This window comes from Mustela nivalis (genome assembly GCF_964662115.1).
Source record: "Mustela nivalis genome assembly, chromosome: 6".
In the NCBI taxonomy this organism is placed as follows: Eukaryota; Metazoa; Chordata; class Mammalia; order Carnivora; family Mustelidae; genus Mustela; species Mustela nivalis.
The window spans coordinates 155,823,106-155,843,681 of NC_139025.1; the positions used below are offsets into that span (position 1 = coordinate 155,823,106).

A 20,576-nucleotide genomic window follows, 5' to 3' on the forward strand; every position below is an offset into this window, starting at 1 on the left:
ACAGGGGCCTGGGGAACCTCCAGGTGTCGGGGAGTGGGGGTGTGTGTGTGGGGGTGCTGTACCCATGGGGGGGGGTTCCTGTACCTGCAGGGGGAGGGGCTGCTGTACCCGCGGGGGGGTCGTGTACCTGCAGGGGGAGGGGCTGCTGTATCCGCGGGGGGGTCGTGTACCTGCAGGGGGAGGGGCTGCTGTACCCTCGGGGGGGTCGTGTACCTGCAGGGGGAGGGGCTGCTGTACCCGCGGGGGGGGTCGTGTACCTGCAGGGGGAGGGGCTGCTGTACCCTCGGGGGGGTCGTGTACCTGCAGGGGGAGGGGCTGCTGTATCCGCGGGGGGGTCGTGTACCTGCAGGGGGAGGGGCTGCTGTACCCGCGGGGGGGGTCGTGTACCTGCAGGGGAGGGGCTGCGGTACCTGGGGGGTCATGTACCTGCAAGGGGACAAAGGGGCCCCGACAGAACCACGGACACCGCGTCGTGGGTCAGCTCCGGCCCGCCGGGAAGTCCTGCCTGGCCCCCCGGGCCCGGGGACACCCGCCCGGCGCGCACCCGGCGGTTTCCTGCAGTGGGGGTCTCCCCGGCCGCCCTGGCGCCCCCTGCCCCCGGGTGCTGCTCGGCCCGCGGGCCTGGGAGCGAGGGGCCGCTCGGAGGTGCGGCGGCCAGGCGCGGCGGGGGCGTGTGGGCCCAGCCTCTTCGGGCCTCCTCGCGGGCGAAGGCGGCCCCGGGGACCAGGCTCCAGCGGCAGCGGGACGTGCTGAACCCTGGGGCAGCCGCCGGCGGAGCCGCCGCGGGATCTGCACGGAACTGCAGGGGCCCTTCTGGAGTGGGCGGGGCGGGGTCGCGAAGAACCAATCAGAAACAAGAAGCCCAATTACGTGGGGATGACGGATTCTGAGTGGAGGGACCACCGAGGTGGGGGCGGGGCATGGTTGCGGAAAGCCAATCAGGAGCCGATCCCGCCGGCCGGGGAGGGTCGGTCGCGGCCCAGCCTCGCCCCCCAGTACTGTACGCTGATTGGCGGCGCGGGTTAGCGAGGGGCCAATCAGAAGTCGGGGCTCGCGAGCTCTGGCTGGCTGGGGCCGCTGCAGGATCGAGAGCCGCTGGAGAGCCGTGTCGCCTCGGGATCACGGGTCGCTGCGGGTGAGCCGGCAGGGGAGAGCGGGGACCGCCCCGACAGCACTGGGGGTGCACCGGGGGGACTGTGGTGCGACTCTCCCGCAGTGGCCTGGGGACCGGGCGGAGGGGCGGCCGTGGGTGGGGACGGGGTCCGGGCCGCAGCCCCCTGACCCATGAGCCCCCACCTCCTTGTGTTCTTGCCTCTGGGGTCGCCAGCCCCTGCCCGGTCCTGGAGCACCCCACTCCCCGCCCCCCACCCCGTGCTCCAGCAGGAGGACCTCCAAAGCCCGCAGCCGCCCACTGTGGGGCCCTGGGCTGGGCACAGGGGTCACCGATGTTCCCTGGGCATGACCCCACTCTGCACCCGGCGAGGTCGGAGCAGGGGAATCGCGGGAGAAGGGCACTGTGCAGGGCGTCCTGAGTCGAGTCTAACCAGACTTTGTCCATCTGGCCTGGAGCGGGGAGAACCCAGAATAACTAACTGGGTTTCCACCAGGGTGTCTCAGCACAGTGCAGGGTTGAAAGTCCAGACCCCCGGGTGTGGGACAAAGTGTGTGGGATTCACGGGCTGCGAGCGGGGTTGGAGAACGTCTGCTCCCTGGATGCTTTCTCAGTCCCTTGGTAAAGCCCTCCGGCCTCAAGTGTAGCCGGACCTCCTCCGGGATTTGGATTCTCTTCCTTGTCCCTCTACACACCACAGACATCAGGGCACACACCACTGATGAACGTGTCTCTTTCCTTGTGCTCACTGACTTTGAGGAGCTGATGGTCGGTGCCGTTACTGTCATCGTCTGAGTCCTTGTGTACAAAGAAAGGCAATCTTCAGCTCGGAAAGAAAGAACCGGAGAAGCATAGGAAGTCAGAGCTGCCAGGGACTCTCAGGGTGGACCTGTCCAATCCCTACTTAGCGGAGATGTGACCAGTGCGCCCTTTCCGAGGCTCAGCCGTGCTGCTGGGATTAATGATGCTTTGTTTCTTGCAACAGAGCAACTTTCTGCCCTCGGGGTTTTTTTACTGTGTAGGTAAAATACACGGGATCAGCTCAGCTCCTTTTTGTACCAGATCGTCTTTTGACAGCGAGAGCTGCCAACACTGCGGCGCCTTCAGCGGCGCCAGCCCTGTTGGACGAAGGTCTGGGAACATTTTCTAGGCTGGAAGGGAGACAGGCCTTCCCCACTTGCCTCCTAGGTTCCTTTTCTCTTTAAGGGTTTGTACTTCATATCAAATTCAGAATTACTCTGACATCCTTAACGCTTTAGGAGTTAAAAAACTGTGAATCCAATTCATGTTGGGTTTAAACCTTGCAAGTATTTTGAACTTCAAGTATTCTTACTACTGGCCTTATATCAGTTTATACACCTCCAGAAGGAATGTTAAAATTTTCTGTGAAGTCTTAAAGCCCCATACAATGTGATAGGATATGTTGGTTCCCACAAGTTTCAGGTGCAAGGATTATGTTTTGAAACCCCATTCAGGCTTTGTCACAGCATCTTAGTGAACAAGCCTGGAAAGCAAATACTCTGGTCAGAAAGCAAACATGGAAAGTGATTGGCAAGAACACAGTGACTGTGACAGGTGGTAGAAACTGGCCCGTGGCGGGAGCGGCTGGCTGCAGGCTTCTGAGGGGAGAGAAGTCACTTTGGAAAGAGGATCTATAGAAAGGCAGGGAGGAAGAGAATGGCATTTAAGGCGGGTATTCTTTTTTTTTTTTTTTTTTTAAGATTTTATTCATTTGACACAGAGGGAGCAGTGGGCAGAAGGAGAAGTAGGCTCTCTGCTGAGCAAGGAGCCCGATGTGGGACTTGATCCCAGGACCCCAGGACCATGGCTTGAGCTGTGCACCCAGAAGTCCCTAGGCTAAAATTCTTGTCATCACTTGAGTCATCAGGCATAGACTTGGGACTGTGGTGGGGAGGGTTTCCTATGGGAGAGCCCCAGTGTGCCTCTCTGAATTTTATCCCCGTCTCCTCACTGGAGTGAGGTGAGCTCTGGCTTTCATAGATCCGAAGTGATTAGACGTTCGTGGGCATAGTGTGATCTGGGGAGCTCCGAGAAGGTCCTAAGGCCCCACCCTCAGCCCCTTGTCCTTGCCAGTCTCTCACAGGGACTTTTTTTTTTAAGGTTAAATTTACAAGGAGTGAGACCCACAGATCTTATCCTTAAGTTTCAAGTTTGGGCGGATATATGTATCCGTGTAAACCAAGCATCGTCGAGATCTAGACATGGCCCTCCAGAGAGCCCTCCAGAAGCGACAGCTGTTCCAGTTTCTGTAGATGAAAGCTTGCTCTTCTTGAGATGCTTCTTGTATGACGCCATCCCTTGAACTGCCATCAGGATCATGCCTGAAACGCAGCCCACCCGCAGATGTTACTCGTTACCTACAGCTTAGTATGAAGGGGGCGTTGGAAGAAAGCTATTTTGGAAAAAAAGGGAAGTGAGGATACATGGAACTCAAACATTTGGTTCCTGAAGGCTGTTCAGAAGCTCTTCTCTGTGGTATCTGTGTCACGTAGATGCTTTTGAGGGATGCCAAGTGTGTGCAGTTTTTTTTTTTTTAAAGATATTATTTATTTATTAGACAGAGATCACAAGTAGGCAGAGAGGCAGGCAGGGAGAGAGGGGGAAGCAGGCTCCCCGCTGAGCAGAGAGCCCGATGCGGGACTCCATCCCAGGACCCTGAGATCAGGACCTGAGCCGAAGGCAGAGGCTTAATCCATGAGCCATCCAGGCGCCCCATAGTGGTTTTTTTTTTTTTTTTAAGTAAGCTCCATACCCAATGTGGAGCCCAACATGGGGTTGCAACTCACGACTGTGAGATCAAGACGTAAGCTGAGATCAAGAGTCAGACACGTAACTGATGGAGCCACCCAGGCCCCCCTAGATTTTATTTTTAAGTAATCGCTGTACCCAGCATGGGGATCAAACTTACAGCCCTGAGATCAGGAGTCACACGCTCTACGCCCTGAGCCAGCTGGGCAGCCTTGTGGAACTGCTCCTCATGTTTACTTCCAGCCCTTATTCTGCTTGGCTGTAGAAAAGTGATTCTTTGCAATGTAAAGGTCAACTGAGTTCAGTGTTAATTCATACACGCCAGGGGTGTGCTTAGTTCAGTTTGGTACTTACTGCCTTGTGACTTGATGTCCTGAGCAGCTTCTGAGTGTCGGACTGGGAGGGTGTTTGTGACCGTGAGCTGACATGCCTCATGTCCCGGAGCGCCCTGGGGCATCTGCGCGTGTCCTCCAGGGCTCACACCGTGCCTCGCACACCAGCCCATGCTTCTGGACTGGAAGTGTGCATGGTGAGCTGGACGGTGAGGTTATGATTCAGTGGAACTGGTGGGCAACAGAGTAAGATCCCTGGATCTGAACTTATGTTTTAGCCCCAAGCTGTCCCCTCTGTCAAAGGGACAATAGCATGGGTCCGGGGTCTTGGTGTGTCTCGGCAAAGTGCTCCTCCTGTCGTGACCTCAGTTTCTGCTTCTCCTGTGCTCCTCCTGTCGCGACCTCAGCCAGGAATGGGACTAGGGCGTGCCAGGGGCTTTCCTCCCTCCTGTCTGCGAGGTGAGTGTGAAAGTCATCTATGATGCAAGGATATTTATTCACCTGCCCAAACACCTCTTTCTTTATCCCGTTTACAAATTTAATTTTTCATCTTTACGAGTGAAAATTAATAAAATATATAGAATCAGGAGTGAGCAGCATGATGGGTCTGTCTTAAGAAAAATCACTTAAGTAAATGTGTTCATTGTGTGTCCTCTTCCTAGTTGGTCTGTTTTCCCGAGACGTAATGTCACACGGAGACGATCAGCAACCCCAGGCTCTTGCGAAACCGACTTTCAGTGACGCACAAGCCTCTGCGTTAGTGGAATCGTTATTTGGGTTAAAAGTTTCCAAGATCCGGCCACTTCCCAGCTATGATGACCAGAACTTTCACGTGTACATTTCAAGTGCCAAAGATGCCGCAGATGAGCCGACAGAGTACGTCCTTAAGATAAGCAACGCCGAGTCCAGCAGGAGCCCAGAGCTGATTGAAGTGCAGAGTCACGTCAGCATGTTCCTGAGAGCCGCTGGCTTCCCGACGGCCTCCGTGCATCCCACTGCGGGAGGCCACCTCAGCTCTCTCGTGTCTGTAGGTAAGAGCCCGCCCGCTCGCCGTCACCGCATCCACATACGTTACTGCATTTGAGCTCCAAGTAGAAACACTGGGAATGGGCTAATGGCTCCGGGTATAGGCTTGGGGGACATGCAGCCTCCCCAGAGTGGAGATCGGGGGCTCTGATTCACAGGATCTGCTGTAACTCTTCCCCTCAGAAAGGACTTGACGGGGGCACCTGGGGGCTCAGGTCGTGATCCCAGGGTCTTGATCTCAGGGTCACAGGTGACCTGGGGCACCCCGCTTCCCAGTCCTGCACGTCCTCTGAATCCTGGGGCCACCGAACAGTCATGTGTGCGTGGCTGGCTCTGGGACCCTCAGGTCCGTCCACCCGTCGTGTGGACCCCGTGAAGCCTGTGTGTTGCTCCTTTCCTGTGACATCTGTGGTTCTCCTGGTCGTAATGACCGAGCAGGACAGCCCCGGTCATCTCCCTGAGACGTGACGGCATGTGCTTGCGTCCATGCAGATGGCAGCTCTGGAGTCGCAGGCTACCTGCTGAGGCTGCTGTCCTACCTCCCGGGGACGCCTGTGGCCGAGGTCCCCAGCAGCCCCCAGCTGCTGTACGAGGTCGGGAGGCTCGCCGGCAAACTGGATGAGACCCTGCAGGTAGGACGTGGGGCTTTGCTTGCTTCTAGGACCTGCGTACTTGTTGAGTTGTGGTCTGTTTCAGTTAACAAACCCAGGGCCAGACTCCCTTTCTCCTCCCAGTGCCGCCTGTGGGCTGTTAGGAGGGACTAGGGCCGCTGCTATGGGCACTTCTTGACCGTGAGGCCTCTTTCCGCCAGCCCTGCGCCTCGCGGGAGTGTGGGCAGAATTGCCTGCGTTTCCAGGCGGCCCCTACACTCTTGGTGCCGCTCCCGGAAGACTGTCCGTATTTGCAGAGTGGGCCCCACACTGTCCGGCCAGCGAGCGAGCTGCTGCGGGAGCCGGAGGCCTGGGCGGACGTGTGTCTGTGTGGTGGTGGAAATGGTACTGTGAATGACGAGTGTGCCCTGCAGCCGCCCACAGCACGTGTGTACGTGCCCCTCGGCCGTGCCCGGCTCGGGGAGAAGAGGACGGGCTCGCCCGTCCCAGAGGAATGTGCTGGGGGCGGGGGGGGGGGGGGGGGCGCGGCACGCACGCTCAGAGGTGGTCTGCGCCTCAGAGGTGGTCTGCGCCGTGGTCTGCATGAGGAAAACACCTCCAGGACCCCCCGCTGAGTCCTGCTTATGCCACAGGCCACGCGCCTCTGTGGCCCGGCCGCCCCGCCCCCACCATGACTGTCCTCACTCACTACGGTTGCCTCCCTGTGGTCAGGCTCCTTCTCCGATTTACTCTTTGTGCCGATTCAGAGTTACTTTCTACAACTACAAATCCAACCACGGAGCCTGTCAGTGGCTTCTTGCTGCTTCGATGTGGAGGCCAAGGTCCCCGTGTGAGGCCCTGCATGCCCCGTCCTGCCTGCGTCCCCACAGGGCCTCCGTCCGTCCGTCCGTCCGTCCGTTCGTCCTTCTCCCCATCACTCCTCGTGGATCCCCGACGGGCCACTCTGTCTCACGCAGCTTCGCGTGCATCTTCGCACGTGCCACTTTCCGAGCCACCGGGACCCTTCCCCGTGCAGCCAGACTCCCACGCGTCCTTCAGCACGTGGCTCGGGCGCCGCCCTCTGGGAAATGCCCCCTGGACCCCTCTCTTCCCAAGCTGCACATAAACGATCCCTCGCTCCTCTTGCGACTTCTGAACTCCAGCCTCCTGTCGCTGGCCTCGCCGAGCAGCGTCCTGGCCACCTATGCCCCGTAACAGACCATCTCCAAACTGATGCCTTCAGACGTGGATTTATTTCTCATGTGTCTGTGGGTCGGGGTGTGGATGGGGCCCCACGTGCAGCCGCACTCAGCAGGGTGCTGGGCCGGGGGCTCTGTGGTTCTCCTCCACGTGGGCTCTCGTTCCTAGGACAGCCCTGCGTCCTCACCACAAGGCAGCTGGTTGCCGAGAGAACAAGATGGGGACAAAATTGGAGATGGATGCTTGTCAGATTATGAGATACACTGTCGTGTAAGACACGAAAGGGTTTAGGAAGCTTGGAGGGCTTTTATTTTTACTTCCTGGGTTTTTGGTTTTTTTTTTTAGTTTAAGTTAAGATGTGATGTATTATTGGCTTCAGAGGTAGAGGTCAGGGATTCATCAGTCACATGTGACGGCCGCGCTCGTCACCTCATGTGCCCTCGCCTGGAGGGTCTTCAAACGGGCACAGATCGCGACATTGCGGCACTCCGTGGACCAGTGCGGCGGACAGGCTGGCAGAGAGCCGGAGTGGGCGGAGCGTGTCTAGGAAGCGAAGGAAGCATCAGAGAGAGGCTGACTGAGGGCCGGAACCCACAGAAGGTTCAAGATACATGTTGGAGACGGAGCCGGCCGGATTTGGTGATTGATTTAATGTTCTGCGATGGGACACGGAGGGGCTGAGGAAGACACGGGCTCTAACATGTGTGCTGGGACCCGGCATTGCACACAGGACAGCAGTCTCTCCTGACGTCGGTCACGAGGGAGCCCTGTGCCGCTGGGGAAAGCTCGCCAGCCTCCGCAGACCTCACACTGTGCCCCCCCATGGCTCCCGGTGTCCTTCCCTGTGGCTGCTGCTTTAGAAGAGTCACGGAGCCTTAGTGGGAGCTCAGTGAGAGAAGGGCCGGGGCACCCCAGCCGTGGGACGGAGGAGGGTCCCATGTCCTCTGTCCCAGAGCCCCTGGGGCTGAGCGGGAGACTTCCTGTGTGCCTTCTGTCCCCGTGTGCCGTGCAGGCGTGTCTGGTAGGCCGGGGAGGTGAGGTCTGGCTGGTTTTCCCATCTGACAGCCTGTGCCCCTCCCCTGGGATGTTTGCATTTAACATAGTCATGCCGTGGCCCCTGAACTCTGGCTCGGACGCCCAGGAGCCGGAGCTGCGACGCTCACGCTCGGTGAACCTGTACCGGGCACCCGTTAGGTGTGAGGTCTTAATTCATTCTATTCTTTCCGGTCTTCGTTCGTCAAATGACTGCGCGGCTGGTGCTGGCACTCGGATTTTACTGCGAAGGAAACATCTGCAATATTAAGTGGAAGAGCCTGTTGAGCCCCTGCTGTGTCTGACCTTGGGGCCAGGTCCTGTCCCGCTCCTCCTGCTGGAGCCCGGGCCCTTTCCCTTGGGGTGCGTGGCCGGCAGCACCCTGTTTTAGGAGCCGGCCCAGAGCCCTCCCCGGGTGGACCATGGCTCCGTCTGTTGTGCTCTTTACAACGAAAAGGAAGAAGAATGCCCGGTAAACTTTCCAGTGTTCCGAACAGGGTCAGCGTTCTTTCTCTCCTGTACCTTGTCCACTCGTACCTGCCGTCCTGTCCCCCAGGGGCATGGCTTCTAGCAGCATTGTCATGCTGAACGTTCCTGTGACCGGGAGTGGCCCTTGGCACGTCACGCCATCAGGAGGGTCCAACCGTGTCCCGTGAGGGTAACTGGGCACTGGCGAGCTTGACTCTGCCAGGAGGACACTCTGGGGGGCAGGACTGCCGTCTGGGACTGTGCGGCAGCCGGTCAGGTAGGAGACGGCCCGACGTCATCACTGGAACCAGGGTCGGGGACAGGGGGCAGAGACAGCTCAGCTCGGCACCAGGAAGCTCGCAGAGCCGCTTCAAACGCCCGCAGAGCACCCCCGTGAGAGGTGCTCTGACCGAGGCTACTTAGCAAGTCTGTGGTGGTGACAGTGTAGCCTGGGGGGTCCAAACTCCAGGCCTCAAGAGTGGATGGCAAAATCCACTAAGAGGAATGTTTTTAAAGAAGTAGAATAAAATCCAAAACCCAGCATACGTTCCACGGGCTGGTCCACGTGCTGCTGACGGAGGCCTGTCTCCTGGGCTGCCCTCGACAGGGCTGTCTCGCTTGAGACGTCACGCCCAACAGACAGAAGGCCCCTCAGCACCCCCTCAGCCCACGAGTAGTGACTTCCCTCGTTATCCTGGACTCAGTTTCCCCTTCTGTGCAGTGATGGGCAGAGCTGTTTCGAATTCCATATAGAGTGGCCCAAGGCTAAAGGCCCTGGAATTCTAGAATTTTCTATCCTGGGAACATTCATTTATTCAGCAACGGTCGCTGGAGCCGCGTGTTCTGTGAACCGGGCACCGTGGTAGGTGCGGGAATGTGGAGTGAGCAGACGGACCAACCCGGAGTGCGGCCCTTGCAGGAGCTTCCGTTCCCATGAGGCTGGAGAGTAAGGCCAGAGGGTGAGCTCCGGAGAGCGGTAGCTGCACGTGCTGTGGGCTCGCGGGGAAGACATCAGCGCGGGAGGGGCAGGCAGGACCGGAGGGGGCTGACGTTTCGGGTGCAGTGGCCGGGGGGCCTCCCGCAGAAGGAGCTGGTGGACGTTCACGGCCTGGCTGTGTGTCCGGGGGAGCAGGGAACGCAGAGGCCGTGAGGTGGGGGTGTGCAGGTGCGGTCCTGCCCCCCGGGAGGCCACTGTGGCTGCAGGAGAGTCCGTGAACATAGTAGAAGGTGAGGTCAGACAGGTCGCGGTGGGGGACAGGCCGTCGGGGTCAGCAGAGTTCTTTCTCCCGGCCTCCAGCTCCCGCCGGGGGCTCCAGGAAGTCCCCCTCAGCTACGGCTGAGATAGGGTCGTGCCCTCAGAACGACGACTCCTGGTCAGGTGTGCCCGTGTGGGGGGTTAACGGAGTGTGTCGGTGAGCGCGGGGGCGCTGCGGGCCCCTTGGACGGAGCCTGGGAGGGCGGTCTCTCGCCCACCAGCCCTCCCTCGTGGCTGCTCTACCTGTCCAGACTCTCAGTGTTCCTTGTCTTCCGTTTAGAAATTCCGTCACCCGAAGTTAAGTCATCTTCGTCGGGAGAACTTCATTTGGAATCTGAAAAACGTCCCCCTTCTGGAGAAGTACCTGGACGCCTTGGGCCAGAGCCGAAAGCGGGAGATTGTTGTACAGGTCATCCAGCTGTTCAAGGACGAGATCCTGCCCAAACTATGTCACTTCCGAGAGTGTGAGTACCCCCGATCGCGGAAGTGTGTTCCTTGCTGTTTACACTGGCATGTTGAGAGCCTCAGAAGAGCGTGGGCATACGACTCAGTTTCACCAAGTCTCAGAATGTGGCCGAGCTTGCCCCTGGTGCTTTAAAGAACAGTACTTCTACCTCTCTTAAAATTGCCACATTTGAGATCCTCTCCAGACCTTACGGGATCACACCTTCCCCTCCCTACTGAATTCGTACTCACAACATACGGGTTCATAAATGAGGGGCTGTGACATTCTGCATGTTTTCCACTGTTAGATGCTATCAGATGGTCTTCAAGTTCTGCCACCTGCTTTTCTCCGTCCGACTGATCATTTCCTATGGGTAGTTCTAGCGCATTTCGCCCATTGTTGTGCTGAGTAGTATCCCTTACTACTCAGGTATGCACCACCCTTTATTTCAATGTACCGTGCTATTTTGAGTCTCTTCTCTTGTCGAAGGAATTTTAGGTTGGTTTTTGTTGTTGTTCTGTCGTGGGGTTCCAGTGAGCATGCTAGTGTGTACCTCCTTATGGATGTGGGCGACAGTTTCTCCAGGTGGAAGCAGCCTTTGACGGGGCATGAAGCACGGGTCGGAGGACCCGGCAGGAAGGGGCACTTGCAGCAAGCCTGATGAAGGCAGCAGCCTCCCTCCTGCCTCTGCTTTCAGTAGGGCCCAGCTCTGGCTGCCGTCACAAGGTATGGAGACGAGGTGGGGGGCTTCCTACGGTTCTGGAGGCTGGAGATGTGAGGTCCAGGTACCAGCACGCTCCGTTTCTTTCCCAGGCCCAGCCACCTTCTCTCCGCGTCCCCACGTGGTGGACAGAGAGCGCTGCGCTCTCCCTCAGTGTCTCTTCTTAGAAGGGCACTAATCCCTCCATGAGGGCCCCACCCTCATGGTGCATCTAAACCCCATTACCTCCCAAAGACCCCCAGCTCCAAACACCACCACGCTGGCCGGTGGGCTTCAACGTGTCGGCTGTGGGGGGCCGTCACAACTCCATCCGCAGCGTTTACTTTGTGTAAACATAGCGCAAGGCCGTAGATAAAAACAGAGTTGACTTCCCCCATCAAACCAGCACCCTCCGCTCAGCTTCACGTCGTGAAAATGGTATCCACCATCCACTCGCTGATCTCGCCGAAAACCTGGGAGTTGGCAGCCTTAACTTTGTTCTTTGTCACACGCTTCACATGCGCTCAGATTCTCCTGGTTCCCGTTTCACTTTCCCAGCTTTACTGCTCCGCCGGTCCTCACTACCCTCAGTTCTCGTCTCTGTTACCGGGTGCGCGGCCCCACACGCACTGAGGTAGGACTGCTGGGCCATAGGACAGGTCTACCTGCCGCGTGACGAGACGCCGGCACACGGCTTTCCGGGGTGCCTGTGCGCTGCTGTTAGCAGAGGCTGCGCGTGTCCACCGCTCCCCACCCATGGTGTCCTCACAGTCTGACCCTCGCCAGTCCCGTAGGAAACAGCGATTCCTTCGGTTTTGCTCTGCAGTTCCCCATGTATTGGCCATTTGGATAAACTCTTTCGTGAAGTGCCTCGTCAAGTCTTTAGTCAGTTTTTCAACTGGGATTTCCTTCTCATTGATTTTAGAGGTTCCAGATAGTTCCTGGATACAGTTCCTTTGTTGGTTATATGTGTTGCAAATATTTTGTTCCATTCTGCCTTTTTGCTTTCTCTATGATGTGTTTTGATCAATGGTCCTGAATTTCTTGGTTTCAGGTATATCCGTCTTCTGCTCCTTGGTTAGTGTTTTGTGCCTTGGGCAGACATTTTTCCGTACCTTGTGGTCCCGAAGATATTCTCCTGCATTATCTTACTAAAGTGTTACAGTTTTTCCCCTTCATTATATAAACTGTCTGAAATCTCTATATAAACTGTTTATAAACTGTCTGAAATTTACATATGCTGTAAATTTTTCTTGTGGTTGGTAACTTTTTCTCCAGCATTTATTAAAAAGCCATCCTTGGGAACCTGGGTGGCTCAGTGGGTTAAGCCGCTGCCTTCGGCTCAGGTCATGATCTCAGGGTCCTGGGATCGAGTCCCGCATCGGGCTCTCTGCTCGGCAGGGAGCCTGCTTCCTCCTCTCTATCTCTGCCTCCTCTGCCTACTTGTGATCTCTGTCTGTCAAATAAATAAAATCTTAAAAAAAAAATAAATAAATAAATAAATAAATAAAAAATAAAAAGCCATCCTTACTCGCTTGGCTTCACAGTACCACCTCTGCTATAAACCAAATGCCTGGGGGCTCTCTGTGCCTGTTCCCTTTGCCCTTCTCTGCTCCAGCACCGCATTGTGTGTCAGCTCGGCAGGGTTATGCTGCAGTGACAAGTGGCCCGTAGGGTACTGGGTACTGTGCACTGTGGTAGCAGAGCTACTTCTGACTCCAGCGGCCTGTCCAGCGTGGACTGTCTTGGGTTCTGCTCTGCGGACTCTCACGCTGGGACCGAGATGCGTGGGTCGGAGTGCTGCTGTAGCTGGGGAAGGGGAAGCTGGACACGGTACGTGTCTCTTGCATCTCTGCCCTGAAGTGATGTCGCTTCTGTTCAGTTCAAAGGGCCAGAAAGTCACCTGGCCACACACAACTTCTTGAGGAGCAGAGAAGTGCAACCCAGCATGTGCCTGGAGGGAACGTAGCTGGAATATTTGTGGGTGTTTCTAAAGATTACCACACTATCTTAATTTTTTAAACTTTTAAGGTCTTGTAGCAGGTAGAACATGGCCACCTTCTGTGGCCAAGAACACCTTCTTCTTCTCTCATAAGAGGATCTTGGCTATTTTGGGTTCTTTTTACTTTAAGTACATATCAATTTTGGAATCAGCGTGTCATATTTTTACAAATTTTTGTTAAGATTTTAGTTAGGTTTGGATGGAATCTCCATATAAATTTGGAGGAAATAGGTAGGATAGCTTTTTTACACTTTTTTACACTTGTTTATGTTACACTTTGAAGAGCAAGGAATCTAATCATGGGCCCGTCTCTGCACTTACAGAGATCTGTAGAAGATGGTTCTTAGTACCCTTCTGATGTGGATTTCTCCTGTAGCTGCACTGTGGGTGGGGAGCACGGGACCCATTGGCGCTGCCTGGGAGAGCTTCTTCACTGGTGGAAGTGCTCTGTGTCCACGTGGTCCATCGCAGTAGCTTCTAGCCGCCACGGAGCAGCTGCAGTGGGGCTGGTACCACTAAGGAGCCAGAGCCTCGTTTTATTTAATCTGAACGACTGTGAATGACGTCACATGGCCGACGACTACCGTGTGGGACAGAGCAGCTTTACGTGACTTCAGGACTCCCAAATTTGTTAAGATTTACTCGATGAAGCCGCATTTGGTAAAGTTAAAAAATAGTCCGTGTGTGCTGAAAAAGAAAGTGTGTTCTGTGGTTGTTGGGTGCAGTTATGTATATGTTAGTCGGTCAAGCTCGTCGCCCTGTTGTCTAAATTCTCTATTTACGGATATTTTTGTCTGTGTGTTCTAACAATTATTGACAAGTGTACTTTAAGTCTCTCACTGTGATTGTGGATTTCCTGTACTTTTTGTGTCTCTCTGTCAAAGTGTGCTTTGTGTATTTTCAGGCAACGTGCACATAAAATTAGGATTGTTACCTTACTAGCGAGCTGAAGCTTTCGTCAATACAGTTTCTCTCTTTACTCTGCCTCAGTGTCCGCTCCCTGGGATACCGTACAGTTGTGCGATCCTGTCTGTTCCAGTTCTTTCTTTTCTTCTACTCCTCTTCTTTTGACGTCATCGTTTTGGAGGTCATTCTTTTCGTGCCTGTATTTCTTTCTGTCCAGAAGTTTGGGAGCTGTATTCCGTCATATATGACCCTGACTCATCAAAGTGTCGTGTGATCCCAGACAACATAGGGACCTAAAGATACCTTGAGTGCATTTATGTCTGTCCTGGCTTATAAGCCACTGATTTGGTAAGCGTGGTGAACATACTTGGGGCCTCCAGAAGACAAGCTACTGTTGTTTCATAGTCAGGTTTGTTTACATTTACTTGTGTGTTGGTTTTCTCTCCTCCAGCCTCAAGCTTCCTGCCTGGCCTCATTTTGTTTCCACCTAGAACACATTCCCTAGCATGTTCTCCAGTCTGGTTCTCTAACGGTGAACTCTCTGATGTCACCTGTCTGAAAATGCTTTTGTTTTCTCTTCATCCTTGAAGGATATTTTCACAGCCTATAGGACTCTAGGTTTTGGGGTTTTGGGATTTTAGGTTCCACTCTCTCCTAGCTTCTCCATTCCTGCTGAGAGGTCAACTGTTGGTCTGCAGCCTTTGAAGACCACCTGCCTTTTTCCCTTTGGGGTTCTTGTAGGATGTTCTCTTTTTCTTAAATGATTTTTTTCTTAATATGCTTGGGTTTCTCAAACCTGTATATGGATATTGTCTTTCATCAGGTGTGGGAGCTTCTTGCCCAGCCCCATTCTCTTTCCTCCTTTTGGGCTCCCGTTTAGTTCATGTTCACTCTTCTGAGTATCCTGTGTGTCCCTTCTCATGTGTGTGTGTGTGTGTGTGTGTGTGTGTGTGTGTTTCGTATTTTTCTGTGCCTATGCTGCATTTTAGATATTTCTCTACCATGTCCTCTAGTTTATTGATTCTTTCTTAAGTTATGTCTAGTCTGTTATAGCCACCCACTGCATTCTTCTCTCATTATGTTTTCCAGTTTTAGAAGTTCTTTTTTTTTTTTTTAAGATTTTTATTTCTTTATTTGACAGACAGAGATCACAAATAAGCAGAGAGAGAGGGGTGGGGGGAAGCAGGCTCCCTGCTGAGCAGAGAGCCCGATGTGGGGCAGGATCCCAGGACCCTGAGATCATGACCTGAGCTGAAGGCAGAGGCTTTAACCCACTGAGCCACTCAGGCACCCCTAGAAGTTCTTTTTAAATTAAAAAGTGTTTTACATTATTTTTTGTTCCCATATAGTTACCATACAGTGTCACATTAGTTCAGCTGTACGATACAGTGATGCACCATTTCCACGTATGACTCAGCGCTCATCACCGTAAGCGCACTTGTCAGCCCCTATCACCTGCCTCCTAGAAGTTCTTCCAGTTATTTTTCTAGAGTCACTACCTTGTGTCCAGAGAACATACTGTATATCAGCACGCAAGGAAATCAGGCACCATGAGCAAGAGCCAAAAGAAGCTCATTTGAGGGGCCTCCGGCCAGCTGAGTCCATAGAACACATGACTCTTGATCTCAGGGTGGTGAGTTCAAGCCCCATGTTGGGTGTAGAGAGGATTTAAAAAACAAAAAATCTTAAAAAAAGAAACTAACTCAAAACTGAACTGAAGACTCTGGTAACCAGAATGGCTGCTCTGTCCTCCTGCTCTCTGGACCTGGCCATGTGAGCAGTGGGTTGAGAGCAGACTTGCCATCCTTTTGTGAGTTCGGATGGTTTTTCCCTTTCACGTCATGTCACGTCACGGCCTTTCATGTCCTGTGGTGAGCCTTCTCCCACACCCAGCAGGCAGCACGTCCAGTTCCTGTTCCCCTAAGGGGTAAAGCACATTGCCGACCTGGAACACCGTCCACAGACCCGAGGCTGCGTTCCTGCTCACTGCATTTCTGTTCTGTGTTTTAGTATATAAGTCGATCTTGTTCTTGAGGTTGGCTCTATATTTTCTCTTCTTATTTTCGTCATTACTATGTATATTATACACAGGAGGCTTATCAGAGAACTCACTCACTCTGCCATCTTGATCAGAATGCCTTCTCTTTCTTTAATTCTCAAATTCGACAACTTTTGTCATTTTCCCCCCAGGCATTGAATAGCTCTATCATTTTTTGATAGGCCAGTAGACAAGGGATAGAAGCAATAAAATGCTTGCTTAAGTACAGATTGCATGCTTGAAGAAACGTAACTCAGTGGTTCTAAAATCCCATTTGATTGCATAAGATGTACCATTCCTTCACCTCTGAGGAGGAAGAAACCTTGCCAATGAGACTGTGACATGGCGTCCATTGTATCATGCGTCCCAGTTTCACAGATGTGTAGTTCAGAATCTGTGGTTTACAAAAATGTTCATTGTTTCTGCATGTCACCCACTGGGCTAAATTACTTAAGCACGAGTTACGTGATCCCAAGTCACCTAGAAGAAATCGGCATCGTACTCAGGAGTGGATTTTACTTTCTATCACGCACTTACGGGAAAGTACGTGACTCACCGCTTCATGCTCCTGGACGTCCCTGTGTCTCCCTAATCCTTAGCCAGGGTTTTAAATCAGAATTTCTCAGACTGTTCCTGAGGAAAGACAAGTGTGGTTTTTCCCCAGCGCCTGCTGCGTGGTCCTGCCATTTGTGTCTGGGTCACACCCTGCACTGCACACGACCGACTGTGGGAGTCCGGTAACACCAACCTGGTCTGTATTCTTAATGACATGCACGATCACACTCTTAGATGACAAATTGCTATAAACACTCTCAGTCTTTTCTAAACATGCTCAATGTCTGTTTTTATCTCATACACACTAGTGAGAGTTTGTGGACCATCAGTGACCACAGACCCCCACTTTGACTGGTACTGACTTGAGATATCTGTGTCTAATCTAGTAATCAAAGGACTGAGACAACTCACAATTATTTGTCATCAGACTTCTTTTTTTTTTTTTTAGAAATCCTAGATTAAAATAAAGACACATCTGGCCCATTCTAGGACTCTTGGCTTTTTCTTATTATTTTTCCTTTTTAAAAAATTTATTTTTTAAGCCCTCTCTACGTCCAACACGGGGCTTGAATTCACAACCCCAAAATCAAGAGTTGTACACTCCACTGACGAGTCAGCCAGTCTCCGTTAGGACCCTTTGTTTCGTACGATAATGTGAATATACGTATATTCCTTTTGAACACTCTCCGTTCATTCTGCTAGCAGTCAGAACCAGGTGTTTGCAGCGGCCAGCCTGCATCCTCTAGCCTCATACTGATCAGAAGTAAAGCAAATACAACCACTAAAATTAACTGCTTTTTTTTCCCTTTCAGAGAAAATTCTTTTATTTCAGGCAAAATAGGGTTTGACTCTCCCTCTGGACTGCTTGTCACAGCTGAGTGGTGATGCCCCAGGAACAGGAAACGGGCATAGAAGGAGCTGGGAATTTCATGTTTGCCCATGGCTTGATTTTTCTCCTTGTAGGTGTCAATCATGGAGATCTTAATGACCATAATATTTTAGTGGAGCCCAGCAAGTCAGCCTTTGGTGATGCCGTGTACCACGTGTCTGGCATTCTGGACTTCGGTGACATGAGCTACGGCTACTACGTGTTCGAAGTGGCCATCACCATCATGTACATGATGATTGAGAGCAAGAGTCCGCTGCATGTGGGAGGTCACGTCCTTGCAGGCTTTGAGAGCGTCATCCCGCTGACACCCGTGGAGAGGAGCGCCTTGTTTCTGCTCGTGTGTGGGCGCTTTTGCCAGTCCCTGGTCATCGCGGCGCACTCTTGCCAGCTACACCCAGAGAACAAGGACTATCTCATGATCACTGCGAAAACCGGCTGGAAGCGCTTGCAAGAGATGCTTGACATGGGCCGGAAGGCTGTGGAGGAAATCTGGTTTGAAACTGCCAGGTCCTATGACTCGGGGGTCTCCATGTGACTCAGGGAACCTTCACGTGAGCTCCGATCGTGGAAAACCCAAGGGGACCAAATCAAATTCCATGAAGGTTTTTCCTGTTCGGTGAGAAATGAACTCGTGGAAGAGACCAGCCTGTGGAACCACGAAGGCCTTCAAGCGATCTCAGGACCGCTATTTACATTGTATGCAAGTGCCCGCAAGCAGGTGCGTCCCTCTGGGGTCCAGCTTGCCTCATGGGTAGAACATGCAGAAGGGTGGTTTTGACTCAGATCATCTCTCAAGGACTATCCAGCCCTGAGCTCAGTGACTGTGCTGAACGTTAAAAGGAACACACGTGTTTGGATAGATTCACGTATTTTAAATAATTGGGTGTAACACAGGGACCTGGTTAACATAGCCCCAGTTCCGTGAAGCCTCCTCCCGTCCCCCCGCTTTGCTGAAACCCCACTGTGCTCTGTCTTCGTTGTGGCACGTCACTTGGTATCATGGATTATGGCTATCACGTGGGAGCTCTTGGAGGGCAGAGACTACGTCAAACTATTTTTTTCTCTTGTCCCTTTTTTAATACAGCGCTTTCCTCATGGTTTCCAAAGATATTTGCAAATGAACATATGCTATGAGAAAGGTGTGAGAAGGCACAGACTAAGAGGCAGCAGTGTTCGTAAGAAGAAGGGTTCACATGCTTGAGAGGGCAGCAGTTGAAACTGGGCCTGGATGGTACTGGACCTGCCCAGAAGCCAAGGGAGACCTCCGGGCAAGGCCGCAGACTCCTGAGTGAGGGGCCCGAACATCACTTCGTTTTCAGCTTGAGACTAAGAGGGTCTCTCAGTAGATACTGCAAAATTGCTCTCCTTTGTGGTCCTTTTCATATGAACATGTGATGTCTGCAAACCGCAGCTCCCTGCACACTGACGTGCATGATACCACGGTCTTCTTCACTGATTTCTCTTCACGTCTTCCTTCGTGCAATTCAGTAAATGGCTTTTCTTATTCTTGTGGGTTTGTCTGTTCTCCAGGAGATCTCAAGTCTCCAGGCCTGGCCATTCAGGCTTGTCTTTTTCCGTGTTTGTGAACAGCCATCGCTTCTCCGTCTGTGGAGTGGACTCATGAGACGAAATTCAGGTGTGGTTGGTAGGGATTTATGATGAATAACAAAGACACTCCTCTTACTCTACCATTCAGGGGATTACGAGGGTTTTAGAGCAGAAGGAAACCCAAACCTATATTTATTATATCACAGTATTTTACATGCATTGTCTCATTTAATCTCCACAACAAACCCATGAGGAAGTAGTGCTGTGATTAATCCCCATTTTCTTACAGAAGAATTTGCTTACAGAGCCGGGTCCCAGTCCTCCCTTCTCTCACCCTCCGTGCATGCACATGTGAACACATCTGTGTTAGAATCAAACGAGATCACTCACATGAAAACACTTATGCTTCTGAAATTTAAGGCATTGTATATATTTTTAATAAAGATTTCATCATTATTTTTTAAAAGTAACCTCTCCCCCCAACTTGAGGCTTGAGCCCTCAACACCAACATCAAACCGACTGAGCCAGCCACGCGCCCCAATTTTTTTTTTTTTTAATCTAGCTTGACCATTCCAGAAATTGGGGACCAGAAAAAGGAACGGAATTGTGGATTTCACTCCCAGACCACTGTTCGTTCTCTTGAACCACGAAACTCTACCGATCTCCTTCTTAATTGCTCCTGCAAACATGGGTTCTCCTTCACCGAGTTCCTAATGCAGATGTTGCTGGCCATGATCTTGATGTTTAAGTATGTACAGGCTTGCGTTTATAGTGTACTACTTGGTGTCCGTCCTTGCTTATCTCCAGTCAGTTTCCTGTAGTTTTAAACTCTGGTGGCATAGGGCTGCCTGGCCGGCTCAGTCGGTGGAGCCTGTGACTCTTGATCTCGGGGTCATGAGTTTGAGCCCCACATTGGATGTAGAAATTTTTAAAAAAATAGATAAACTCAAAACAACAACAACAACAACAACCATGTCTTTGATGGCATAAATCGAATAGTATTCATTTTCTGTTGTTAGCTCCATGCCAGGCCCCTGGCACCCCCTTAATAAACTGCTGGAATAAATGCATTTCTACAAGAGCCAATCCCTGGTCCTTTCATCCACGGAGGGGAAAACCCAGTTCTAGATTCGAGGATCAATACCAAATGCACAGCAAAGACTCTGCTCTTGCTTTTTCTGTCCAGTCTCTTGTCCCCTCCAGGCTACAGAAGCACCTTACTTTCTGGTATTCTTATCCTTAAGCTCTCCAACCTAGCTCCATCCTTTTAGAGACAGATTAAAAACTCCATCTGCATATTGCCGTGTGACAATTTCACCAAAAACTTAGTGGCTTAAGTCTCAGTCATTAGCATCTCATGGATTCTGCAGATAGAAACTCAGGCACCAGGGCAGCTGGTCTCTGCTCCCCAAACGCTTGGGCCTCTGTGATCTTGGGATTGGGGGAAAATCAGTGACTGAGGATATCAGCAGTAAACTTCACTCACGTATCTGGCAGGGGATGCTGGGACCTCGTCTAGGCTGGCGGCAGAACACCTCTCCACATTCTAAGAAGGAGCATCCCAAGAGGACAAGACAGCAATCTATCATGTTTTATGACCAACCGCTGGAAGTCACAGCATATGACTTCTGCCATAGTCACAGCCCCAGGGGATTCAAGGCGAGGGGACACGGGACCTCGGAATGGGAAGCATCCATACCACACTGTAA

General features: G+C 52.7%; 1 protein-coding gene across 1 annotated transcript; it reads left to right on the plus strand.

The window, feature by feature from the left end:
- Positions 1–1,054: 1,054 nt before the first annotated feature.
- Positions 1,055–19,948, plus strand: HYKK (hydroxylysine kinase). Its single transcript, XM_082736529.1, is given in 6 exon segments — positions 1,055–1,135; positions 4,875–5,243; positions 5,731–5,870; positions 10,064–10,247; positions 17,393–17,844; positions 17,846–19,948. Coding segments are annotated over 5 exon segments (1,215 nt in total). The 5' UTR covers positions 1,055–1,135; positions 4,875–4,897; the 3' UTR covers positions 17,939–19,948.
- Positions 19,949–20,576: the final 628 nt, after the last annotated feature.